This window comes from Sphaeramia orbicularis, chromosome 1, assembly GCF_902148855.1.
Source record: "Sphaeramia orbicularis chromosome 1, fSphaOr1.1, whole genome shotgun sequence".
Taxonomy (NCBI): Eukaryota; Metazoa; Chordata; class Actinopteri; order Kurtiformes; family Apogonidae; genus Sphaeramia; species Sphaeramia orbicularis.
The window spans coordinates 30,041,899-30,069,320 of record NC_043957.1 but is presented as its reverse complement, the minus strand read 5'-3'; the positions used below and the strand labels follow the sequence as shown (position 1 = coordinate 30,069,320).

General features: G+C 37.9%; 3 protein-coding genes across 4 annotated transcripts; 2 read left to right on the top strand and 1 right to left on the bottom strand.

Moving 5' to 3' along the window:
* Positions 1-1,229: 1,229 nt before the first annotated feature.
* On the bottom strand, positions 1,230-11,464 carry slc26a11 (solute carrier family 26 member 11). Of its 2 annotated transcripts, none has more exons than XM_030134921.1 (15): positions 11,323-11,464; positions 10,545-10,726; positions 10,184-10,435; positions 8,911-9,103; positions 7,699-7,784; positions 6,690-6,906; positions 5,832-6,010; positions 4,602-4,674; positions 4,280-4,391; positions 4,138-4,193; positions 3,579-3,719; positions 3,363-3,490; positions 2,334-2,433; positions 2,082-2,215; positions 1,230-1,971 (listed from the first exon to the last, which is right to left on the bottom strand). In XM_030134921.1, exons 3-15 carry the CDS (start codon positions 10,391-10,393, stop codon positions 1,867-1,869), a joined length of 1,734 nt encoding a protein of 577 aa, XP_029990781.1. In that variant the 5' UTR covers positions 10,394-10,435; positions 10,545-10,726; positions 11,323-11,464; the 3' UTR covers positions 1,230-1,866. The 2 variants fall into 2 exon arrangements, with proteins under 2 accessions (XP_029990781.1, XP_029990791.1); XM_030134931.1 differs by having other exon boundaries at positions 10,184-10,440; positions 10,553-10,726.
* A 52-nt stretch (positions 11,465-11,516) lies between these two features.
* Positions 11,517-21,282, top strand: sgsh (N-sulfoglucosamine sulfohydrolase (sulfamidase)). The gene is made up of 9 exons (XM_030134940.1): positions 11,517-11,800; positions 14,973-15,133; positions 15,613-15,718; positions 15,790-16,163; positions 16,861-16,942; positions 17,015-17,218; positions 17,881-18,047; positions 19,007-19,224; positions 20,933-21,282. Exons 1-9 carry the CDS (start codon positions 11,719-11,721, stop codon positions 21,114-21,116), a joined length of 1,578 nt encoding a protein of 525 aa, XP_029990800.1. The 5' UTR covers positions 11,517-11,718; the 3' UTR covers positions 21,117-21,282.
* A 4,796-nt stretch (positions 21,283-26,078) lies between these two features.
* npb (neuropeptide B) lies at positions 26,079-27,394 on the top strand. The gene is made up of 2 exons (XM_030134985.1): positions 26,079-26,495; positions 27,047-27,394. Exons 1-2 carry the CDS (start codon positions 26,232-26,234, stop codon positions 27,173-27,175), a joined length of 393 nt encoding a protein of 130 aa, XP_029990845.1. The 5' UTR covers positions 26,079-26,231; the 3' UTR covers positions 27,176-27,394.
* The last annotated feature ends 28 nt before the right edge of the window (positions 27,395-27,422 follow it).

The window sequence follows — 27,422 nt, the reverse complement described above, 5'->3', positions numbered from 1 at the left end:
ACCAAAGGTGAGCAAAAAGTGAGTGGCAAGGTACATTTCAGCCGCTGTAAAACACATCAGATTCAGCAGACGGGAATAAATACACAAGGACTAAAGTAAATATAGGAGAAAAGTGTTGCAACATTTTGAGCCATGACTGTGAAAGCACCATCACCTCTGAATTCTAGGTTGAATTCAGAGGTATACACAGAGATAATATATTGTATGTATTACATCTAAGTATACTGTTCTAGACTGAAGTGGGCAAAACTGCCTTTGAACATACTGTCATTTGAGGGGTCTGAGAGATACCGGTGTTTTCATGCTGTAGAAAATGCACCATTTGATGCCCAGATATTGTGTAATCACAGGTGTTGTCAGATAGGTGGGAGGGTTACACACTGTACATGATTGTCAGCTGTAACTGTTACAGCTGTTACTAATTGCTGATCAGATTTGTCAGATCTGGCCTGAAATAACTCTGGTGGCATTTTTGCATAACAGCATGAAACAACATCATCTATATTTAGTGTTTTGTTTCAGACTGAGAGCAAACAGCTGCAGATGTAATGTGTGTATTTTTAAATTCTAGCATTTTTGTCCCTGATTTGATCTCCAGCAGCATTAAGGCATATGACTGACTGTGATTAAACTAGTGTGGTAAACGGCTCCATCATGTTTAAGAACGTCAGTATGTAGACCAAAGGTCAGACTGAACCACAGCTGAAATATACTATTTTTAAAAGTGCATTCTCCCAGGCTTGTCATTCAGAACTGATGACTATTTACATTTTGATTGTGTAACACCTCGTGGTTGATAAAGTTGTCAGGATGATGGATGAAGAACACAATCATCAAACCTAAAACTGTGACAACACTTGGTCCTTACATACATTTGACACAAGTCTGTGGAACGTTGAAAGATTAATAATGACTGTTGGACATTCTGACCCAAAGGGCAGATGCATTTTTCCTCACTCTGACGAACAGCTTTCAAGAAAGTAATGTTTGCTATTTATTTTTGAGGACTGAATACTTCACCTTTGAGCTCTGTAAGAGAATGTAGACTTGTGTGGAGAGTCAGCTGAATTGTAATTAATTACTCCTCTTAATTTGTGGCAGTTAGCTAGCATGAATGTTATCATCATCTTAAACACAATGTTCTTTTCTATTTCTGTTACATTCAGTCAGTTAATGTTTTACACTTTCACGCAAATACCTTTATGTTGCAGAAAAAACCTCTAAACAAATGAAATCTGAAACATTTTATTCTGTAAAAACCCCACTATATATGTGATAATTTGTCATTTAGAGCATCGTTAATATTAATAAATTAAAATAATTTTCCCTCTCTCCTAGAAACAACATAAAAACTAGATAAATCCATCTCCTCACCCTTATCTATACTTGTACAGAGATAAATGAATGATACATTTTATTTGCCGGTAAAGCTTTGCTCTCACACACAAATGTTGACATTTGGCAGCCAGACTTCATGTCACAGCCAAACTTTTACCTTTGATCCTCAAAACATAGCAGAGTAAAGTAGTAAAAAAAAAAAAAACTGGGGCAACATTATTTCTTCATTTATATAAAAGACAAAATATCCATAAAAACATGAACAATGCTATAATAAATCTGGTCCAACATTGTGCAAAGGTAATGCAGTGCTGTAATTCCACCACAAGTCAAGTTTACAGACAAGATAAAGATCTTCAAAGGTCCTTTCACTGAAAAAAGGTCATGCCTTGGCCACTTGAAACAGGTAGCAGTCAGTTGGTGGAGGTAGTTTTATCACTTCCCTGTTTCAGATCAGAAACATCATTTGCCTTTTTGTTGCATTGTTGCTTTTGCAGCCTCATCACCTCAAGTTTGCTGGTGTTCATTTCATTCATGAAGGAGAATTTCTGACTCCTGCAGTGCAGCCTCAACACTGTCTGTATGTCTGAAACCCTGCAGCTCAGCAGCAAATAGGACCTCCAAAACAGAGGGCTAAAAAGAAATGAAAGATGAAACAGAGACACAGTTTCACAGTTGTATTTTGTCATATTATATAGCAACTGGATTCTCAGACAAAACAAACAAAAGGCAAAAGGTTGTACCTGCAGCCTCGCAAAGACAAGACACACTCCTCGTAGTTTAAACTGACTGAGCAAATCTCTGATTTCACTGATGATGGTGTAATCTATGACGCTGACATGATGGCAATCCAGAACCACTGATCGTGGAGGAGAGACTGGGGACAGACACATTAAAGTGTCAGGAAAGTAAATGGAGAAATAAAAAAGAAATGGGATAGTGGTAAACAGAACATGTCATATAAAGGCTTTAACGTGTCATTAACAAAGCCTTACCCTGCAGAGCCTGAGTGTGTATGATGTGGCTGAGATACTCAGTGGCAGGGAAGCTGAGTCCACTGCCCAGCTCCATCACCAATATCCCATGATCAGACACCTGAACACAACAGACACATATTACTAAACCCAGTACAGCTTAGGGGAACATAGCAGGTTATACATGTTGAGGGGAAAAACAAGGAGGAGAATCTGCTGATGGTCCTATCTGTGATGGATGTGTCTTCTAAGTCCATTTCCAATGACAAAGGGTGTCTCTATATTGGGTATATTATATTATCTATTGAAAGGCCACCCAGCTCATTTAAATCAGGCCTGAAAACATTACTGTTTACTGCAGCTTTCCCTTAAACTCTTAAATAATGTCTTTTAAATGAATTTTAAAATCACATTTTATTGCTGATGATTTTAATGTCTGTTTTAATTTTAATGTTTTTATATTTTAACTTTCTCTCATCTTAAATGTATTTTTATGCCTCTCCTGTGATGCTTTTATGTTTTATTTAAAGCACTTTGAATTGTCCTGTACATGAAATGTGCAATACAAATAAAGTTGTCTTGCCTTGCCTTGCTTGTGTTATTCATACACTAAGATTTCACATCTGAATTTTACTATCAATCACCACATCTCCATATAATAACACAAAAGGGGAAGAAAAGAAAACATGTTCAAACAGTGTGATACTAATATTTTAACTTTGTGAAGAGTTCAGTATTGCTTTCATGCACCTTGACATGTTTTCCATCTGTCTTTCACAATACTGTTGCGTATTTTATGTCACCTCTGGCACCTAAATGCAACCTGTCCTGCCCTGTTTTACAGCTTGGGGACAGTTATTTTCATATAGATCACAGCTCAAAGGTTTTCAATGTGATACAAGTATGCAAATATAATAATACAATAGTGACAAGCATATTTTGTATTAGTTTTGAAATGTAATAACGACTGTTTTTACTCCTGCTCAATACTTTTGAGCCATTTTTGAAAACAATACGATTAGAAGGCGAATGCACAGACAATTACAGTACCTTTACTCGGGGTCTGGCCATGTTGTACAGTAGCAGGACTCCAGACATAGCAACACCACCTATGATGCCGTACTGCACCTGCCAGAAACTCATCAGGAATGTCACAGCAAAGGGCAGCAGGTCCAACTCTGTAAAACACAAGTATGACACTGACGGAAAACAAGCAAATGCATTTCTTAGACATATGTAATATCTGCATACAGAGGAGAAACCTACTGCGTATCCTCCACATTTTGGCCACAACGCGGTAATCCACCATAGGAGCTACTGCACAGATGATCACAGCCGCTAAAGAAGCTTTGGGGATGTAGTAGAAGGCTGGCATGAGGTAGGCCAGAGAAAGCAACACTATTGCACCTGCAAAACAGATTACTAATAGAGTCAGACACACCCTTTTATAATGAGATTTCAATTGCCATCATTTTTATATACCATTTTATTTTCCTTAATTTTGTGTTGTCCATAACTTTGCAAATCTAATCATGAGCTTTGAGTCTCTCCTGTCACTGTATATTATATATGTCTGTCATTTTAGTCTACAGTAAACTGCCCAAAAATGAATGCAAAAACAAATAAACAAAAGACAGAGAGACTAAAGGGACCACACAAAAGAAATGTTACGAGATAAAGGTAAAAAAGTGCCAGGTTTTGTTTCATATCTGTAAAATCTGCTTTTGTAAACAGTAATATGCCAACTCTGGGAGGTCTCAAAAAACAAGACGACCACAAGAGGGCATAAGAGAGCTGTTAATATAACATGTGGAACTGGACTCACTGGTGACAATCCCTCCAGCTGGAGTGTACACCCCTGTCTGGGAGTTCACCGCTGTCCTGGATGTGAACAGAGCAACATAATATTACCTCAATATGAAAGTGCTGCTGTTAAAATCTAGTGTTCTTTTACTAAGTGCACACACCTGCCAAAGCTGCCAGTAACAGGATAGGCTGATACGAAGGAGCCCATAATGTTGGTCACACCAATTGCTAACAGCTCCTGGTTGGCATCGATCCTGTAGTTGTTTTGACTGGCTGAAACAGGAAGTCAGCCATTACTGTCATGTCGAATAAAATAACAGATTACACTGAAAGATGTAAAGTAACAGACCTAATGAGGTTTAGATGTTCTAATGCTCAAGTGTTACATATCATCATTTAAATTAAGTTTTAAAAAGTGCACTGAAAAATATGTGAAAAATGTTTTAAATGAGCTGAAAACAATGGAACAGAAAAATGCCTCACCAAAAGCTTTAGCAATAGCAATGCTCTCCAGCAGACCCATGAAAGGAATCACTGCAAGCCCTCCTCCAAAGCCCTGCACAGGAAAGACACAGAGGAGGAACACTTCTCAGGAACTGCAGGGGTTTTAGGAAGTGAAAACTTCTATTTAAGCTGTTTCCACATATGAACTCCAAACAGTGTGAGAGCTGAACTTGGTCTGGAGTTGCCGCGTGATATGAGCTGTGATTAGTGAGAAAGGAAACTCTGACAACGAAAAACATATAAACATGATAAGGTAAAGGATCACTAGGAGAACACAAGGTTTTCCATGACATTGTGCAATGCTGTGAGTAAACATTTACAAAGTACCTGCAATATCTTCAAAGGAATAGAAAGCAACATACAGGCAAACAGAACAGAATACAAACCAGCTAAACTCCTCCACTCAACATCAACATGTTTATTTACTTAGTGCAGTAACTTTCTCTGCACACAGTCAGATCATTGAACACTGCACAGACTATCTACTAGTGGGTATAGCCTGTTGAAAGTCCAGGCTGATGCAGACATCTGCATTCATACCTAACAGTTTAGTTAGCTAAAATACATGTTTTCACCTTATACGCAATGATGTTCCTTTCTTTTTCTGTTACATTTGGTCAGCTAATGTTTTACGCTTCTGCACAAATATCTTTATGTTACAGAAAAACACTTTTTCCTAAATGAAATCTGAAGCACTTTATTCTGTAAAAACTCCACTATAGGATAATTTGGGTTAATAATATAATTTAGAAGCATCATTAATATGAATAAATTAACAGATTTTTCCCTCCGTTTTAGAAATGTATTTTACTAAAAACATAAAAACTAGACAAATCCATCACCTGATCCTTATCTATACTTGTACAGTGATAAATGAACCAACTCATAATGTTACATTTTAATTGGTGTTATAGCTTTGATCTCTTCTGTTTATTCACACACACACACATATTAACGTTTGGCAGCCAGGCTTCATGTCGCAGCCAAACTTTTATCTTTCGCCCTAAAAACAAGGCAGAATAAAGTAGTAAAAAAAACTGGGCCAACATAATTTCTTCATTCATACAACATATAAAATATCCATAAAAACATGAACAATACTGTAATGCACACGTACACCACAGACCCACTTGGTGATTTCTGGACATGTTCAGGACAACAATGTGTGAGTGTGGAAGAGAAGATAAACTGATTCTCTCTGCTTCTTACCTCTACAATCTCTCCAAAGGTGACGACAGTGCCATTGTCTGTGGTGTCTGATGTGGGCGGGGGGCTGAAAGCAGGGAGCCCCTGGGAAGTCTTCCCGGTAATTGTGAACACGTGATGACCATAAGCATCCCAGGAAAATGCTACAATGGAGGCTGCCACAACCACAAGGGCATTACGCACTGAACAAAAAACAAAAACGAGATGAAATTAAGGCCAGAGGAGTTTTCAGTTATGAAGTTAATAAGTTAAAGTGCTAATAACATACTGTGAAAATAATCCAATACAGTTAAAGTGCATTCAACACCAGTAAGAGGTATTTATAGGGTCTGTCCGTGCTATCTGCATTACATTTTGGTGTCCCCATTACGCGGCAACATGTGGAAGGCCTATGACAAAATACATGTTACCGCGTAACAGGGACACCAAAATGTAATGCAGATAGCACGGACAGACCCTATAGTAAAAGTAGTAGTGAAAAATAAAGAAAAGATTGTGGAGTTAAAAATTTTTGGTATTACATATATTTTGATTTGATATTACTCCTGAACTCATGAGTTTGTTGCACTTTACTGCTGTACGTGTTTATCACAAACCTAGAAAATCAACACATTTTTAGATACATGGTTTTCACTGCACAGAAAGGGGAGGAAAACTGTAATCTGTAAGGCGACTAAAGCTGTCAGACAAGTAAGGTGGAGTGAAAAGTATATTAGCCTTTGAGTATGACGCTGCAGAATATGGAAATACTCTACTAAATACTTTACTAATGTAAAGTAACCAGCTTCAAGAATACGGACCCATATAGACTCACACAAAATAAGACAATTAATCACACATCATCTCATACACAGTACTGACTGGTGGCAACAGTCCACACTAGTTTCTGTGCAAATCTGGAGTAGGTGGGCGCGTCATCAGAGCCCAGGTTCGTCTTCATGAGCATGAGCATGACCAGAAGAGCAAGACAGAGCACACCCAGGACCACGTCACCAACCCTGGCCTCTGGGATCTTGGCGAAGGTGTAGTAAACCTCCAAGACGAACGCCTGGGGAATGCCTTGAAGTCCCAGAATATTCTAAACACAGAAACAACTGCCATCAGCTGCAACCAGTGATGCCTCTTCACTTTTGAGCCTCTGAAAATGGATTTTATTCAAAAAGATTCTAATTCCTAAAAAGTTAATGCTACATTTTTGTTAAACCCCATGATCTAAAGCTGAAAGTCGACACTTCAGTCACATCTTGATTGTTTCATTTCAGATCCACTGTGGTGGTATAAAAAGGCAAAACAACAATATTTGCATCACTGTCCACATACTTATGGACTTGACTGTAAACTGACAACTGGTTTTATTTTTTATCCCCCTGTTGAAACATAATGTCATTTAACCCCAAAAAAATGTTCCTCCTTTTTGTCAGTTTTTGTTACAGGTCACTTTAACTATTATTACCATGGCAATAAAACTCTTAGTTCAAAGTTTATCTTTAAGCCTAAAACAAGCCTGTCTTTATCTTTGTGATTTATTCTGTTTTTAATCTACTTAGACTAATCGAAGAACTAAACTGAAAGTCAAAAGTCTGAAGCACCTTTATTGAATTTGTTCATGAATGATCTCACAATGACTTACATTTTTACTTGTTGGCAGTACCTGTATAACCTGTAGAGCAGATTTTGAGATAATGCTGGAGTTACAGGAGTTACTGTCAACTCAAAACTTCCACAGTATCAAAACATGATGAGTACAGGAACTGGTATCTAGTGATTTTGGAGTTGTGTGCATCTGTTGTTGCCTTCATTTCTGTTTTATGTGTGTGTGCGTGTGTGTGTGTGTGTGTCATGTGTTTATGCATATGTGTTTAACTTGCACCTTGACCTGGCCAAAGCCTATCGTCACTGCAGCAGAACATGTGAAGCCTTTTATAACAGGATAAGAAATGAAGTCCAGAAGGAAGCCTGAAGAGGAAAAACACAATGTAAGGATTTACAGACTTTACACCAAATCCAACATGTTTTTTCCGACCAAAAAGATATAGTGTTTATTAGTAGTCGAACAAAAATGTGATGTTCAGAGCTGATACACATTTGCTGTGAAAAAGGAGAATCTTTATGTCAAATTTTAAAGCCTCAGTAACAGAAAAACCTGTTGAAAGGCTTTTAAGCAGACTATGAAATCACATTAAAATGTACAGATAACAAATGTTTCAACAATAGTTTCCATACTGAAATGGGGTATATTAATGTTATGCTAATAGGCTGTGACTCCTGACATGTAATCAAGTCAGACAGTGCTATGGACAGGCTGCATCAGAGCTGAATGACTGTTTTAATTCAGTTATTTTATTTGTTCCGATATTTAGTTTTAAAAAATGTCAGTTGTCATACAGATAATGTGCAGTTGAAGCATATATACGCATTAGTTTATACCTTCTTTACGCCATGACAGAAGTAAAGGTCTGGATGAGAGCCATTTTTTGTTGAGGGACAGTGAAACTGTCTCAGAAACTGTGTGGCTAAACAGACCTGAAGGATGGCCGTCTGTCTTGGCCATCCTTCAGGAGTCTGGGTCTGCTCGAGGTTTCTGCTGTTAAAGGGAAGTTTTTCCTCGACACTGTCACCAGTCACAAGTGTTTGCTCCTGGAGGATTCTGTTGGGTTTCTGTAAATTGGCTTAAGATTTGATTTGATTGATTTGATCTATCTCTCCTTTATGTGAAGCACTTTGTAACATGTTGTTTTAAAAAGTGCTATATAAAAAAAGCTTTACTTACTTACTTACAGAGGAAGTCATGTATGTGCCTCTATCGCTCACAAATCTCTTAAAAATTACTGCAGTTCTTCCCTTTGTGACTAGAGTTTTCAGATATATCACATGAAAAGAATTTACAGTAAATGACAAAAAACCAAAAACAAATAATTACTATGATTGCTGAAAATGCAATGAATCTATATTTCTCTCATAAGGTCAAATGTTTTTCTTTCTTTCTTACTTTTTTTTTTTTTTTTACTAATTTAGGAAAAGCACCATAATTGGTGTCACAAGGTTTTCACATGATGACAGCAGTGCCATGACCTCCCCTTACCTAATCTGAGTAAAGCCATCACAGCCTGGATGAGTCCACACAGCAGGCTAAGCAGCACGGCTCGGTGGGGCTGACCCCCCACCACCGAGAAACACAGGAGGGACATGATGGCTGTGGGACCCAGCGTCACATCTTTAGAGGTCCCCAGGAGGGTGTAGATGAAGCCCCCCATAAAGGCAGAGTACAGTCCATACTGTGGACAGACATGTTTTTAGCAAAATTATCAATTGGTTCGTAGTACTTCTTTAATTATGTGTTTATTAAATTGGACAAGAAAATGTCAGGAGAAAATTAAAAAACACTGACAAATGACCAAAGTCTGAGACAATGTCACTTGAAAACTAGTTAAGAAACAAACGAGGCTACATTTATCAGATTAAATGACTAAACATCTAAAAAGAGCTGTAACTCATCACTTATGTTTCTTTGCTTTAAAATTAACTGACTTGTTACCTTAAAATATCAACTAAATTAAATCATTGCAAATAAAGCTTTCTGAGAATTAAAAAAAATTCCATTGTGACTTAGAAGATGCTTTGTGAGTCAATGTGGACTTTCTGTTTCAGTTTAGTTTCCCAGACCTTCAGCGTCATTTCCTCACATTTGAGAAGCTAAAAACCAGCTGACTAAAAAATGAGCCAAAATCAGCTGAAAAGCACGCTTGCTCAATTCTTTAGTCATTCTTTTTTTAATCTTGTGTTTTATTGTAATTAACCAAGTCACAATTATTACATAAACACCTTTGTGTGATTATTGTGAAGAATTGTGAAAATTATCTACACTGACTTGTGGAAAAACAAGTGGATGAAAATAATAGAAATATCATATTTCATCACCATTTCCACAGTTTAACATTAACTGGCCCTTTTTCCATGAGGTCATCTTGTTGCACTCAGTGCATCTTCAGGTGCTTAACTTTTACTATTACTTGTCATTATGAGTTTGTGGTTTGTTGTTATATATCAATAATTACGTTGGCACTTAAATTTCATAAATTGTACTGTATGTGTACAAAAAAAGCTATTGTTAGATAGACAGACAGACAGACAGACAGACAGACAGACAGATAGATAGATAGATAGATAGATAGATTTTTATCGATCCCTAAACTGGGAAATTGTAGTGCAACAACAGCATGACAGGCAGCAATAATAGAATATAACATCAGTATAGAATAATAATATTATATTAGAGACTTAAAATGAAAGAAACAATTTAAATTGTTGACAGGTAAATGTCCCCAAGCTTGATGACTGAAGCAGCTGGGACTCACCTGCACAGGAAGACCAGCTACTTCAGCGTAAGCCAGTGCCTGTGGAACAGTCGTCAGCCCAACGGTGAGACCTGCCAGGACGTCCATCCGAAGCCACTTCAGGTTGTACTTTGGCAGCCAGGAGAGAATCGGCAGCCAGGACTTTAAGGTGCTGAAGGAGCAGCACGCCCTGACAGATCCAGAGACACCACTCAGCAGAGGCTCATCCATTGCGCACAAAGGGACAGAGCTGAGGAGGGAAAACCTGGGATTCTGAAAGACAAGGGTAAAATGACTCAAGGGACAGATACAAGTGCATAATATCCAGTTATATACTTCTTTACATATTCAAATATGTATATGAGGTGATGAAAAACCTTACACAAAGCTGTCAAATATGCTCCTTCTTTAAATGATCAGTCATCAGCTTTATTTTTTGATGAGCTTCTTCTCTTTCAAAGCACAACAAAGATGTGCTCTGTGTGCACAAACGTATCAGTTGGATGTCTGTTTTCTTCAACACACCAAAGTGACCAAATGCCATGACTCCAGACACACTGTGATCTATGTATGGCAGAAGAAATAACAGCAAAGGGTTATTGGTCAAATAACTGCTATTGCACTTGAACTTGAGTCTATAAATTCCGACAGTACACAAATAATCAGTTATTACATTATACCTGTTCACAAGTTTCCTGCATTATGTAATTAAGGTGATGTAAGGAAGTCACTGTCTATTTTTTGCAGGCTTTCACTCATATGACTATCATGAGACAGGTAAGGCCTTTCATACCTGTGAGGGTTTTGCAACAGCAAGGCAGCAGAAGCCTTATGAATCATAAAACACCCTGACAAAAAAGAAATATATTCCCCTGTTTGCCTTTTGTGTGAACATGTACGAGTGTTTTATTTATCTCCTGTCTGATATGCATTTGTCATGATTAAATAATAAATAAAAATGTAAGTAAAATGTATGTGACATAAGGGCAAAAGCAGAAGAAAAGCGAACACATAATTCTGATATAAAACACATGGAGAATATATAACATTGCGTCAGATATCTTTGAAGAGAAAAATACAGTAGTTTAATAAACAAAGAAAAACAATAAAACATATCAGAAGAGCAAAACAGCAGAATAGTAAATAGCAGAATATCTTACCGAAGCAGTTTCCGTCATAGTCTGCATTATTTAGTGGCTCAGCAGTGATTTTTGGTCTTTTTTTTTTTTGAAGTTCTCGTTCCTTGTACCACTTCCTAAAAATATCTGTCGGTTCTCGGACAGACTCCCGTTTGACTGTCTATTCACGTGACCTCTGTCATATGACTGCCGGTGGGCGTGGCTCTAGTTGTTTCAGGAAGTGGCTTAGTTTTTCAGTCACGTATTGTTGTGATAGCTGGTATACACATTCCATTGCATGTTATTTGTTCTGAAGGGAATTTGTTTGTTTGTTTATCTTATGTGACGCGTATTAGAAGTAGATGAACCAATAGTATCAGTCATTTAGTCCTCAGACTGAGGAAGAAGGAGAGGTGAGCTGCTCTCCTCCTCTTCATCATGCTGCTTCAGGTGGTTTTTCTTATTCTGACATTATGTTACACCGGGGAGACAAAGAGGAGAAATGTCCTACTAATAATCGGTGAGTGTATAGTCTTATCCTACTGAGATCCAGGAAAGTGAAAGTGTTCCTTTTTTCTTTTTTCTTTTCTTTTTTTTTCACATTAAACAATTGTCTTGATTGGAAACTGCATAATGCAACATTTTTTTCAGATACATTTTTAAAATTATTTTTATTTAGTTATTTTTTAATGGAATGTCCTTTGCAGTTGACATCATTTTTTAAGTAAAACTGTGAAACTTTTGTCCCCTAGACAGGACAACAATGCATTGCTGGGTTTCAGGAGGTTATATTATGACAAGTGTCACTATTTCGCAGCCCACTGATCGAAAAAAAATCACCTACTAGAAAATACAGAGCTGTTTGTGTCCTTAGAGAGAAGTCTCTTTTCTAACTGTATTTTAGAGAACTGCTATTTAATAGTAATAGTAGTAGTAGTAGTAGTAGTAGTAGTAGTAGTAGTAGTAGTAGTTAGTTTAGTACTTGAAACTTGGTAAGAAAAAAAACTTTCCCTTTATCAGCTTAAATGACCCTACTGACACTGTTTGGTTTATTCTGCTGTGGTCTATTTGCTTGTGTCTTGCTTTATTTAACTATCTTTTATTGTTATTTTCCTGTAATTCTTATGCTTTTTTTTATGTATTTAGGGTGTTTTAGTTTGTAAAACTGTTTTCTGTGTGAAACTGTTTGTTGTTGCCATTTTGACAAGGATTCCATGGAAGAAAAGATCATGTATCTCACTGGTACCTTCCTAGATTAATAAATGCTAAATTAATTGGTTAATCAGTTAGGTGTTTGGTCTACAAAGTGTCAGAAACCCATAGGTTGTCATCTTGAAATTTATGGTTTGGCCCACACCCCAGAGATATTCGGTTTACTGTTACAGGGGAGGAAAGAAACACAGAAATAATTTACGAGGATGAAATCACACCCTACATTTTTTCTTCAAAAACACTTGAATTGATTCATTGCCTTGATGGAACAGTGGATTAATTTATTAACTCACAGTCAGTTAATCATTGCAGTTGTATGCAGCACAAGTCTTAAACAGAAAGTCGCTGACCAAAATAATTTTGTGTTGTAAAATGTCATTACACAGTGGATAGAGTATAAAGTATGAAATGCAGCTGCCAATGTGTGCTCGTTCATTCTTTCTGTATACTTGTGTTATTTGTTTACACTTAAGATAGTCATAGTATGTACCGATCAAAAGACAAGCAATGAGGTGACACAAATCCTCCATGTAATATATCGTACATCAGATTTTTAGGTTTCACATGGAATTTTATGTAGGCTATTAAACCACAAAAATGTTCCCAAACCCTATGCTTCCCATGTCACCACATGTATTTTGCACATTTTGTATTTTGTGTTTTTTTTCTGAGTGCTGGTTCCACAGAAGATGGGTTTAGTCCCTAAATGATCTGCCTCCTATTGTACTGAAGGAACAAGAAGCACTTGCATGTGAAGGATACTAAAATAGTAGACAAATAAGTTGTTTGGTTAATTTCAATACAAACACACAGTACAGGCCAAAAGTTTGGACACACCTTCTCATTCTTTGCATTTTCTTTATTTTCATGACTATTTACATTGTAGATTCTCACTGAAGGCAACAAAACTATGAATGAACACATGTGGAATTATGTACGTAACAAAAAAGTGTGAAATAACTGAAAACATATCTTATATTCTAGTTTCTTCAAAGTAGCCACCCTTAGCTCTGATGACTGCTTTGCACACTCTTGGCATTCTCTTGATGAGCTTCAAGAGGTAGTCACCTGAAATGGTTTCCTAACAGTCTTGAAGAAGTTCCCAGAGATGCTTAGCACTTGTTGGCCCTTTTGCCTTCACTCTGCGGTCCAGCTTACCCCAAACCATCTCGATTGGGTTCAGGTCCGGTGACTGTGGAGGCCAGGTCATCTGGCGCAGCACTCCATCACTCTCCTTCTTGGTCAAATATCCCCCACACAGCCTGGAGGTGTGTTTGGGGTCATTGTCCTGTTGAAACATAAATGATGGTCCAACTAAACGCAAACCGGATGGAATGGCATGTCACTTCAGGATGCTGTGGTAGCCATGCTGATTCAGGTTGCCTTCAATCTTGAATAAATCCCCAACAGCGTCACCAGCAAAGCACCCCCACACCATCACACCTCCCCCTCCATGCTTCACGGTGGGAACCAGGCATGTAGCATCCATCCGTTCACCTTTTCTGTGTCGCACAAAGACACGGCGGTTGGATCCAAAGATCTCAAATTTGGACTCATCAGACCAAAGCACAGATTTCCACTGGTCTAATGTCCATTCCTTGGGTTTCTTGGCCCAAATAAATCTCTTCTGTTTGTTGTCTCTCCTTAGCAGTGGTTTCCTAGCAGCTATTTGACCATGAAGGCCTGATTCACGCAGTCTCCTCTTAACAGTTGTTGTAGAGATGTGTCTGCTGCTAGAGCTCTGTGTGGTATTCATCTGGTCTCTAATCTGAGCTGCTGTTAATTTGCGATTTCTGAGGCTGGTGACTCAGATGAACTTATCTTCAGCATCAGAGGTGACTCTTGGTCTTCCTTTCCTGGGGCGGTCCTCATGTGAGCCAGTTTCGTTGGAGCGCTTGATGGTTTTTGCGACTGCACTTGGGGACACATTCAAAGTTTTTGAAATTTTCTAGACTGACTGACCTACATTTCTTAAAGTAATGATGGCCACTCGTTTGTCTTTACTTAGCTGATTGGTTCTCGCCATAATATGCATTCTAACAGTTGTCCAATAGGGCTGTCAGCTGTGCATCAACCTGACTTCTGCACAACACAACTGATGGTCCCAACCCCATCAATAAGGCAAGAAATTCCACTAAGTAACCCTGACAAGGCACAGCTATGAAGTGAAAACCATTTCAGGTGACTACCTCTTGATGCTCATCAAGAGAATGCCAAGGGTGTGCAAGGCAGTCATCAGAGCTAAGGGTGGCTACTTTGAAGAAACTAGAATATAAGAGATGTTTTCAGTTATTTCACACTTTTTTGTTAAGTACATAATTCCACATGTGTTCATTCATAGTTTTGATGCCTTCAGTGAGAATCTACAATGTAAATAGTCATGAAAATAAAGAAAATGCGAAGAATGAGAAGGTGTGTCCAAACTTTTGGCCTGTACTGTACATGCTCCATCATGACTCCTTGTGTTTGTCTTCGTCCAGCTGATGATGCAGGTTTTGAGACTGAAGTTTACAACAACTCTGTGGTCCACACCCCAAATCTACGTGCTCTGGCCCAGCGCAGCCTGGTGTTCAACAATGCCTTCACCTCCGTAAGCAGCTGCTCCCCCAGCCGCTCCACCATCCTCACCGGCCTGCCACAGGTTATACACACACAATGCAACACACAAATACATTTTCTCATTTGTTCATAGAAAGGACTGTGTATTGTTTGAGTGTTCTTCTAACACTAGAGGCAGAGTATTCATAATTAAAGCACACTGATACAAAAAAAAAAAAAATCAGAAAATGATGGTCAACATCATTTGATGTACCATTAAAGAAAATTAAGAAAATATTTTATATATACAATATAATGTATTTAAGTATACTTTAAAGTGTTAACAGATTATAGCATACTTAGGCATATAAATGTAAATAAATACAATTCACATAACACATAATAAATAAAACCCAAAAAGTATATGCCATATTTTGACAGATGCTTCATCAAATTTGTTGCACATTCCCTTTAAATAAATATATTCAACAGTTTAGGCATCTGGTAGATATGGTACTAGACAGTGCAGAAGAACTTTAATCATGGATGCAGAAGAATGATGTGTTTGTCCTGTGTTCTCAGCATCAGAACGGCATGTATGGCCTTCATCAAGGAGTCCATCACTTTAACTCGTTTGATGGAGTACAAAGTCTGCCACTGCTCCTCAGTCAGGCCAACATACATACAGGTAATGAACACAGTGTTTATTTTAATCCCATATTCACACATATGAACTAATTTAAACTTGCCTCCTATCAGGTATTATTGGTAAGAAACATGTTGGTCCCGGGTCCGTGTACCCTTTTGACTTCGCCTACACAGAGGAAAACAACTCTGTGCTTCAGGTGGGGAGGAACATCACCCGGATCAAACTCCTTGTCCGCAAGTTTTTCAAAACACACAAAGAGGAAGACTCTGAACAAAGGAGGAAGAGAAGAGATGAAAGCAACAGAGACTATGAAAAAGATGATGAGAGGCCATTTTTCCTGTATGTTGCCTTTCATGACACTCACAGATGTGGACATTCACAGCCTCAGTATGGAGCGTTCTGTGAGAAATTTGGGAATGGTCAAATGGGGATGGGTCGGATTCCTGACTGGACACCCGTGTATTACAAACCAGAACAAGTAAAGGTCAGTGGTTTGGTCTTCAGAGCTATGTTTTAGCTTTACTGACTCATTAATTGTTCATTTTTCATAGGATTGAATCAGAATGTGTGGTGAACCTCCAAGAGATCCTTAGATTATAATGTAAGATATAGTCTTAAATACATGTAAACAGTTGGTGCTAAAATTAAACTGATAAACTGAATGAGAAATCAATTATTTTTATTGTCCAGAATTAATATGTCCATTCGTTATCATTTCCAAATATCAATTCTGTGTGGTTTTTATGTAGTTCTACAAGTTGTTTTGTCCTGCATAAAAAAACTGACCACAGATCTGTGGAAGACCCTGCGTCTTAACTGCATAAATTGCAAACGAGCTGCATATGAATTAGACAGATTATGTGTATTTTTTCGCATCACACTGTCTCCACCTGTGTAATGTAATAGATGTGAGAAGTGTTTCTTTAATTATTTATTTTTCTCATGAAAGATTATTTGAATTTCCTTGATTGTTTTTTTTTTTTTTTATAGGAAAATGTTATCACTGATGGCAAAAAAAAAATTAATGTTGTTTTATTACACCATCATTTAAATTTTTTTTAAAATTGTTCATTTGTACAGTTAGCTACTTATTATTGTCATGAAATACAGAGACGCAGACGTAGGACACATGCAACAGGTTAATATGGGTTCATTTTTTTTTTTTTTTTGCATACATACAGGTTCCCCCTTTTGTTCCAGACACGCCTGCAGCACGAGCCGACTTGGCTGCCCAGTACACCACAGTGAGCAGACTTGACCAGGGTAAGTAACACAACCCTCGGATGTGCACTAATAATGCACACCAGATTTTAACGGTGTAAGTTTCCTCTGCAGGTATTGGTTTGGTTCTCCAGGAGCTCAGGGATGCAGGTTATGAGAATGACACTCTGGTCATCTACAGCTCAGATAACGGCATCCCCTTCCCTAACGGCAGAACAAACCTGTATCACTCTGGGACAGCAGAGCCTATGCTGGTGTCATCTCCAGAGCACAGGGAGCGATGGGGGGACACCAGTCAGGCCTACGTTAGCCTGTTGGGTAAGAGAAAAGAGGATAAAACAGAGAATTCACCCTGAATACCATGACATTATTGCATAGTATCACTTTAATCCTGAAGAAGTTTTTCCATGAAGGCTCTGTTTCTGAAGATATTCATGGCCCCAAACTGTACAAATGAGCCAAATTTTATGCTTTTATACAGTAATTATAATTAAATTAATTACAAAATAGTAGTCATGATATTGTGTAGCTGATTTAATCATGATTTAATCTTGTTACAATATAGATTTCTTAAACTAGTGGCTAATAAAAAATAAACAGAGGGTTTGTCTGATGTTCTTAATGCAGCCACAAGAGGGAGACTCGACAATGATGTATTAACACGAGCTTCTCAGGTCAAACATAACATGACAAACTGAAAGGATTAATTTAGTGTAAATATGTAATCAGTCAATAAGTCATAATAGCATAGAACAAACTATTGGAGTGAAATAAATAAATGGATTAAGATGATAAATACAAAACAACATTAAAACAATAACATTAGAAAATTAAATATATGCCCATCAGTAAGATAACTGTCTATAAAACACCAAAGAGAAATTGTAACAAGTTACCACAAACATAATGTACAAGAATGCAAATATACTTTAGATATTTTAGTGTCTGAATAAGTGAGTTTCCTGTCTTTTCTCCCACAGACATAACTCCCACCATTCTGGACTGGTTTTCCATTCCCTACCCGTCCTACAGTCTCCCTGGCAGCCCGTCCTCTCTGGTCCACCTCACCGGCCGTTCTTTACTTCCTGCTCTGGTGGCAGAGCCTGGTGGCTGGTCCACGGTCTATGCCAGTCAGTCACTGCATGAGGTCAGTTTCGAGCACCCACATTATATAATAAGCTGCTGCTTTTTTGTAAAATGCAGCTTTAACGCAATATGCAACAGATTTCCTCACATTTTGTGTTGATATATTATGATGTTTTTACAAAATTTGAGGGTTTTACTTTTTTAATGATAAAAATCAAATAACACAGTGCATTATGTAATAACTTTGTCTGTCCCATTTAACCCCCGAGACCTTCTCGAGGATAAAGCGGTTCAGAAGATGGATGGATGAATGTCTGATTTAACGCTTAAGCTTGATTAATTCTCCATAAGTATCAAATTAGACCAATGGTACTTTTATCTGATCATGTTCTAAAATGACTGCAAAAAACTGTGACTACTATAATTTACTTTTTCAGCACTTAAAACAACAATTTACTTGTCAATAATAAATTAATGACTTTTTAATATATCATTTTGTTGTACATACATAACTATGCATTGACCTACTTGTGAAATAAACTTCCCTGGGAGCTAAATGCATTGTATTTCATTAGCAGTAACAAGATGAGCTTTTTATCATATTTTGCTTTGCATAAACAGCCAAATTCAGGGATTTCATATCAAAAACTGACCTGGAAAAACTTTATTTCAAGCTTTGTTTAGTTCAACAGTGTTTTTTTTTTTTTTTTTTTTTTTTTTTTTGAGAAGGATTCCCGAAAGATCCTCAGAAATCTTCAGCGTACTCAAAATGCAGCTCCTAAAAATGTAGCTCCTCTGTTTTGTAATATCCTGTACAATATAAACTAATTTTGTTGAAGAATGCAGGGATTTTTTTTACATATTGCTTTTAAAATGTGTGTGACACACACAGTGAATTTAAAATATATTATGTTTTGTCAAGGTTTCACTTATTGCTGTGTTTTTACATAATGTGATGTTACAGTACAGGATGTTCTCTACTACAGAGCTTCACCTGTGTCCCTTTGTTTCTCCTTTCAGGTGACTATGTTCTACCCCATCCGCTCTGTCCACCAGGGGCCATTCCACCTCCTTCACAACCTGCACTTCCTCATGCCCTTCCCCATTGACCAGGACCTGTATGTGTCTCCGACCTTCCAGGACCTGTTGAACCGCACCAGGCTGAGTCAGCCAACGCACTGGTTCAAAAGCCTGCAGCAGTATTACTACAGGGAGCGCTGGGAGCTGTACGACACCAGGTCTGCTCCAGCTGCTACTCACTGTTTAACATTTTATTTCAGCATACTGTGAATGTGTATGAAGATTGATACAGGCAGAAAAATAATCATACTTAATCAGCCTATTCAGCTATAAAGACCCAGACTCCCAGATGAATTTTTCTCTACATTTAACTATTACCAAGTGATTTATCACCAATTATTATATTATCTTTTGAAATTAGGATTCTTTCCGTGAAAACTATGTGTTTTCCTATATTTGATTTACTGATGATATAGGTGTTGATAAGACCTTAGAGTAAATTCAAAGGTTGTTGTATCTAAACAGAGAAAACTGAAGAAAGCATGACTTTTGCAGCAAACTGTATCATTAATTCTACATAAAACAAGTGTCTCCGTCACTGTTATCTAATAAACTACATGGGCTTTACTGGTGAATCAGTTTTGTAGAAGATGACAGTGTTTCCACATTCACTACAGAGCCTCTGAACGTGCAATTGGGTCATATCTGATAACCATGAAAAGACAACAAACCGCATTTTATCTCAAATATTTACATGTATTGATAGGATTACGTTATTAAACATTTAAGATCAGTAGATGTTTTGAGTCTTTTAAGGGTTCAAATTAATTGAAGCTGCTGCTGTGAAAAGGAAATAACAGTAAAACAGGAGATAAAAGTACAGAAACGCTTTTATATTTTACTTGTATCTTATTAGACTCACTAAATTATATAATTAATTGTATAAATTATATCCTCTGTGACTATTAATAGAGGGGCATTTGAATCCCTGTAGTATAATAAGGACCATCATGCATCTGGAACCTCATGTGACCCTTAATCCCAGGGTCGTCCATCCCATGGGACAACAGTCACATGAAAACATCATTACTCAGAGTTAAATCACAAACATGGCCTTTTTGGCCCAAAGTGGAGTCGTATCTTCAGAATCACAAGTCTGTTCTGTTTTTACAAGCTGCACTTTGACTTTTCTGCTACTCAGATATCTTCTTCAGATATGTTTTATGAAGATTATAAAGCTCTCTCTATTTCTGAAACCATAATATTCAATTAATCTCAGTTTTATTTATATGGGACCAATCCTAATACACAACTATTATGAAGCGCTTCATGAATTTAGGTCAGTTTGTCTGGTACATGTACTGGTATCGATCATATGTTTTCATTTATGCCAGTTCTTTCTGTCAAAACATAAGTTGCTTAAGTAACAATTGTAGATATTGTGTAATGAAAATGTCCAGCTGCAGTAATGTGATATAATATTCATTCAAGTGTGTTTTCATAAGTTTATAATGACCTGAAATTAAGAATCATGCATTCATCACTTCAGTTATCTACAGAGAGAGCAGGTCCTTTTCCAAGTAGTTTGTGTGTGGAACAGAATTAATGTCACATTTACTAAGAACCAAAACAGACCAGACAGACCACTGGCTGTAACAAAGGCCTTTTACGTTTTTTGGACACAGTTGGGGAGGGTGAGGTGAGGGGTATCGCATCAGTGCCAATCTGCTCCACCAGTCCTGCTCACACTAATGTCTAAGCTTAAAAAGAAGAATAAAAGTGTTTTATTACACTTTGTTTACATCTACTTAATCATTCATTGAGGCAAAAATTAGGTCAAAGTCATTAAAGTTAGAGATTACACTATATAAAATCATTTCTCCTCAGGTTTTGAGGTTTATGTACTAACAAACCCTTCACCAACAGGTCAGACCCACTGGAAACTCAAAACCTGGTGTCAGAGCCTTCGTACAGCGCTGTGCTGGAGAGCCTCAGGCAGAGTCTGCAGAAATGGCAATGGGAGACGGGTGATCCATGGGTCTGTGGACCTGACTATGTCCTGGAGGACAAACTAGAGCCCCACTGCAGACCACTCTTCAATGGACTCTAATGGACTCTAATGGTACTTTTATTCACTCTGACTGTCACGATGTCTCCATACATGCACACATTCTTCTTACAGGATAAATGACTGATTTTATATGTATATTTTTGTATTTCAGAGCTGCATTAATGCTTCAAATAAACAAAGTCTTAAGAGTGTAATCAGTTTAGTATCATTATGTTTCTGGATCATTTCATTGTTTAGTCAGTGGTCTTTCTAATCCATTTCTATATATTTCAGCTACATTTTGCCATCATCCAGACCCTCCTAACCCTGTTTCACTGAAAGCAAACATGGTTACCAATAATTTAGCTGTTTTTAAACCATTTATTTGAGCAAATGAAGGTGCACTTCTCTTTGTGTTAGTCCCCACCATCCCATTGTTTTTAGAGGAGTAATGCATCCACTAATTGCACAGGCGGTGCAATCCATGATGCATGACCGGTGACCTCTGTAAGTCAATTGGGAAAAGCAGTTGTATTGATAAAGGTCTGTTTTTCCTCCCAACTCCACTTTGAAGTGTTTCAGAACTCGTTCATATAGAAGACTGTTGAAATTCAGCCCAGTTTGGATGTGTCAATTGCTCGTTGATGTTTATTGACTTTCTCATCTTTTTTTTATCCTAATCTGTTAATGTGAATCTTGTGAAAACATATACTAATCCGGTTTGGTTGTAATGAACAGAAACTGAACAACTTTTTAATTTAATGAGACAAAAAAGGAGGTTTTTATATATGTACAGCAGCAACAAATTATAAATTTCATTGTCAATTAATCTGCTGATCATTTTCTTGATTTATTTATTAGCTGGTTGATAAAATGTTGGAAAATGGTGAAAAATCGGAATCAGTGTTACACAAAAACCTAACAAGATGTCCCCAAATGTCATATTTGGTAAAAAACCAAATATACTCAGTTTAGTGTAACAGAGGAGGAAAGAAACCCAAACATATACAATGAAACTGGAATCAGCGAATGTCAAAAAAACAAACAAACCTATGATTAATTGTTGAACAGATACTGATTAATTAACTTACTACTAATAGTCAAGTATAGTCATGGTCAAAAGCTTTGGTAGTGACACAAATTGACTCTTTGCAATTGTAATTTATTTTCCAGTCTTTGAAACTTATACGATGTTTATAGTTTCCCTTCAGTGTATTTTAGAAACATGTAGAAAAAGCAATCTTTAAAAAAAAAAAAAAAACTGAAGCTACAATACTTGCAAAAACAAACATTTGCGTCACTGCCAAAACATCTGGCCATGACTGTAAACTTATCTCCATTTGTGATTACCAGGTTTCAGCCCAAGAACCAAAAACTCAATTTTATGTCTCCAGACACACAGTAATATGGAGGACTGACCTTGTCATATTTAATAATATATACAGAAATATAAAAATGGCTTGATAAATTAATTCATGTGCCAATACATGATCCAAAAAACGAAAATTAAAAGACATTTTCTATGAAGTTATCTGTAAAATGTGACAAAAATGCTTATTTGTATTGTGTCATTTTTAACCGTTTTAATTTAATTTTGTGTTAAAAACCCTAGTTATTTACTTTAACATTTCATTTTCCATACCATTTATTTGTTTCTTTATTTAGTTCTTTTTTAAAATATTTTTCCTTCTATAATTTTTATCCCTGGATTTATTTTTGCGTTGTTTTCTATTTACATTTTCTTTATCTCTTTATGGCCCAAAATTATTTATTTCTATATTTTATTTTCATTTGACATTTTATTAAATTATTGGCATTTTTTTTAATTCATAGTCATACTCCCCCCACTCCTCTATTTATTTCTCCAAGTCTATTTATTCCTGCATCTCCATTTTACATTTCTGCATGTCCTTTTAAAATTTCTGAACACATTTTCAGTTCGTTAGATAAATGAGGGGGGTGGTCTTCAATTGCGTGTCATGGGATCAGCTCCTCGGCTATTGGTCAATTTGTATTATGCTGTTTTTCATAGGCCCAAAGTGCAGAATCGACTTGTCATGCCTGGTTCTCCCGCTAGGTAAAGATAATAATTATGGTATGATTCCAGGGCCTTGGGAGGCAGCAAATGAGGAGGTCTGCCAAATATCCTGGTATGGTTAACAGATTTGTGCAGTAGACAAGCCACCTCCTCCAAATTATGCATCACCACAGGTTCAACCTCTGAGTCCATATGTGAAGCCAACTGAAACACTCTGACTATGAATTTAAAAAATGTCAATAAAGTAATTAAATGTCAGGTGAAAATAAAACATAGAAATAAAGAATTTTGCGGCCATAAAGAGATAAAGAAAATGTAAATAGATTTTTTTTTTAGAAATAAATGCAGGGATATAAATAAATAAATAAATAAACAAACACAAAATTAAATTAAAACAGTTAAAAATGACAATATAAATAACCATTTTTGTCACATTTTAAAAATAACTTCATAGAAAATGCCTTTATAATTTTTTTGGTATCATGTATTGGTACATGAATTAATTTATCAAGCCATTTTTGTATTTCTGTAGATGCTATTAAATACAACAAAGCTGGTACTCCGTAGACTACTATCCATACTGTAACACATTAAATGAACACTTCCAATGCTAACATGAACAGGTCTATAAGTCCTCATGCCTCTTCACATCATTTTCACGTCATTGTCTTTTATATATTTTTTGTTTGTTAAAATTTGTACCTCATTTATGTTTTTTTAGTCTGTTACAATGTTTTTGTCTTTGTCATTGTTACACTTTTCACACATGACATATGTTGGTGCTGCCAACATTTAGAAGACAGAGGAATCTGTTTTATTTTAGAAAATTAATTTGCCTTCCAAATAATTGCTCATACATAAAAACAGTTCTGTGACCAAATCCTAGTCTGACCCTGAGTCTGGTAAAGGTGCATCTGCAGTCAACAAAAATATAAACACAAAACTTTTGTTTTTGCTCCCATTTTTCATGAGCTGAACACAAAGATCTAAGACTTTTTCAATGTACACAAAAGGCCTATTTCTGTCAAATATTGTTCATAAATCTGTCTACATCTGTGTTAGTGAGCACTTCTCCTTTGCTGAGATCCACCTCACAGGTGTGGCATATCAAGATGCTGATTAGACAACATGATGATTTGAACAGGCGTGTGCCTTAGGCTGGCCACAATAAAAGGCCACTCTAAAATGTGCAGTTTTAGTGTATTGGGGGGGGTGGGGTCAGAAAAACCGTCAGTGTCTGGTGTGACCACCATTTGCCTCACACTGTACAACACATCTCCTTCACATAGAGTTGATCAGGTTGTTGATTGTGGCCTGTGGAATGTTGGTCCACTCCTCTTCAATGGCTGTTGCTGGATATTGGCAGGAACTGGAACATGCTGTCATATACGCTGATCCAGAGCATCCCAAACATGCTCAGTGGGTGACATGTCCAGTGAGTATGCTGGCCATGCAAGAACTGGGATGTTTTCAGCTTCCAGGTACTGTGTCCAGATCCTTCAACATGGGACTGTGCATTATCATGGTCAGTGTGAGGTGATGGTCGTGGATGATTGGCACAACAATGGGCCTCAGGATGTCGTCACGGTACCTCTGTGCATTCAAAATGCCATCAAGAAAATGCACCTGTGTTCGTTGTCCATAACATACACCTGTCCATGCCATAACCTCACCACCACCACGGGCCAATCCATTGACAACATTGACATCAGCAAACCGCTCACCCACATGATATCATACATGCTGTCTGCCATCTGCCCTGGACAGGGAAATCTGGGATTCATCCATGAAGAGAAAACCTCTCCAAAGTGCCAGATGCCATCGAATGTGAGCATTTACCCACTCGAGTTGGTTACGATGACAAACTGCAGTCAGGTCCAGACCCCGATGAGAACGATGAGCATGCAGATGAGTTTCCCTGAGATGGTTTCTGACAGTTTGTGCAGAAATTCTTTGGTTATGTAAACCAATTGTTGCAGCAGCTGTCTGGGTGGCTGGTCTCAGATGATGTTGGAGGTGAAGATGCTAGATGTGGAGGTCCTGGGCTGGTGTGGTTACACGTGGTCTGCGATTGTGAGGCTGGTTGGATGTACTGACAAATTCTCTGAAACGCCTTTGGAGACAGCTTATGGTAGAGAAATGAACATTCAGTTCATGGGCAACAGCTCTGGAGCACAGTCCTGCAATCAACACACCAATTGCACGCTGCCTCAAAACTTGTGTCATCTGTGTCATTGTGCTGTGTGATAAAACTGCACATTTTAGAGTGGCCTTTTATTGTGGCCAGCCTAAGGCACACCTGTGTAATAATCCTGCTGTCTAATCAGCATCTTGATATGCCACACCTGTGAGGTGGATGGATTATCTTGGTCAAAGGAGAAGTGCTCAGTAACACAGATTTAGACAGATTTGTGTACAATATTTGAGAGAAACAGGCCTTTTGTGTTCAGCTCATGAAAAATGGGAGCAAAAAAAGAAGTGTTGCATTTATATTTTTGTTGAGTGTATATTCATCCTTCTGTCTCCACATAGTTCCTCTAAATCTACCAGATCCGACAACTTGAAGCTCAGAGTATTTTTTTGCTGAAAACACGCTCTCCTTTTTAAATCAAGTGTATGAGATGCTGTTTGTCTTTCTGGTAATGTTCTATGAGCCTGTCAAGTTACAGAGATGCAAATAGTCCCTCTTCATTAAAACATAACTTATTTGGACATCTGTTTGTCTCTGTTTGAACCCATACATGAGTCTGACACGGTCCACTGATGTTAATCCATTTCACTTTTACCTCAGTGAACGTCAGAGATGGTCTGACGTTCCTATATGTTATATACACACACACACACGCACACACACACACGCACACGCACACACCTCCCCTGGCCCCGCCAAACCATCACAAACGGATCAATTTGGATCGGTGTGTTTTTTTCCTGTGCCGGAACATCATCCGCCCACCTCAGTCTTGATTTGACGAACGTCCTGGGTCACGATAACGTCGTTCATCCAGCCTATATAAGCAGCAGAAAGTTTTTCAAACCTGCACCAAAACATCAAGTCAGCCTCTGCAGAGCCAGACCACATCAGAGAATCCACCGCTTTTCCTGCGCGTAAAAAGAGTCTAGAGACGGTTCCAGACATGGAGAGGTCAGTCCGTTTTGCTGTGGTGTGCGTCGGTGTGTCTCTGCTCATCTCATGCCATCCCGTCGAAGCCTGGTACAAGCAGTCCACCGGGCCCAGCTACTACTCAGTGGGCCGCGCCTCCGGTTTACTGTCCGGCATCAGGAGGTCGCCGTACGTCCGGAGGTCCGAGTCCGAAGAGACGCTGATGGAAAGCGGAGAGACGGCAGGAAACAGCGTGATCCCAGAGGGTAACAAGCAGATCTCCATCCTCAAAAACATGGTGAGTGAAGGTTACGCACAGTTACTCAAACTGGTAGGCTGTTATTTAGTCCATTACATTTGTACCAATAATTTTAACTTTGTTGGTTTTAAAGTTTATAAACTAAATATACAAATACAAATAAAGTAAATTTCTTTCTAGTCATCACTATGTCCAGGTAAAATGTAGGCTAAATAAATAAACCTTACACAGAAATAATGCTGTATTTCTTTTGAACACCGTACAGAAGACGGAATCAACAGCTGGACTGTGCGTAAAAGGGCGCATTTTTAAGCGCAAGTGCACAGTGAATAATTGGCAAAGACTATTCATCAGATTAACTTTTTAATCATTACCTACGGAAAACAAGTGAATGAAATGTTAGAGAAAAATATAGAAATGTAATGTTTTGCTGAACCACTTCTAGTAAGTTTTGCAAACACCGTCGTTAGTCTGAGGAGGAGCACATCTGAGTGTAAAACCTGGACAAGATGAGAAAGAGCAGCTTAAGTTCATCTGTAAATTAATCTTCATCTGTAAATTTAATTTTTTTTTTTTTTCGCTACCCACAGGCCATCTGCGTAAAGGACATCTCTCCAAACCTGAAGAGCTGCGAGCTGCTGCGGGACGGGACGGGCACATTCCAGTGCAAAGCGGACGTCTTCCTCACCCTGGACTCCCTGGACTGTCTGTCCGCATGAGTCCCGCTCGGACCAGCGGGGACGGTCCCGGTCCTCCACAGATCCCCGATCTGGAAAAGAAGATGAGGGAGGAGTGAGGGATGGATGCGCCAGTGGGTTTGGGAGGAAACCCCGATCACTGTCGATGGTGGACCACTGCAGACTCTGAATGTTCTTATTTAAAACACAAACATTATTTTTGCTTTGGTTGTAGACAGGAATAGAAAAGAAAAAAAAAAATACAGCGCGAGACATGTTTGTTGAAACC

Excerpts from the sequence above, each read along its gene's own strand:
- slc26a11 (XM_030134921.1), bottom strand. The coding sequence starts at position 10,393 with ATGGATGAGCCTCTGCTGAGTGGTGTCTCTGGATCTGTCAGGGCGTGC. Across the intron at positions 6,907-7,698 it reads TAGGCTTTGGCCAGGTCAAG|AATATTCTGGGACTTCAAGG; the intron begins GTGCAAGTTAAA and ends TTCTGTGTTTAG. Across the intron at positions 6,011-6,689 it reads AGTGTGGACTGTTGCCACCA|TGCGTAATGCCCTTGTGGTT; the intron begins GTCAGTACTGTG and ends TTTTTTGTTCAG.
- sgsh (XM_030134940.1), top strand. The coding sequence starts at position 11,719 with ATGCTGCTTCAGGTGGTTTTTCTTATTCTGACATTATGTTACACCGGG. Across the intron at positions 17,219-17,880 it reads GGCCTACGTTAGCCTGTTGG|ACATAACTCCCACCATTCTG; the intron begins GTAAGAGAAAAG and ends TTTCTCCCACAG. Across the intron at positions 19,225-20,932 it reads TGGGAGCTGTACGACACCAG|GTCAGACCCACTGGAAACTC; the intron begins GTCTGCTCCAGC and ends CTTCACCAACAG.
- npb (XM_030134985.1), top strand. The coding sequence starts at position 26,232 with ATGGAGAGGTCAGTCCGTTTTGCTGTGGTGTGCGTCGGTGTGTCTCTG. Across the intron at positions 26,496-27,046 it reads TCTCCATCCTCAAAAACATG|GCCATCTGCGTAAAGGACAT; the intron begins GTGAGTGAAGGT and ends CGCTACCCACAG.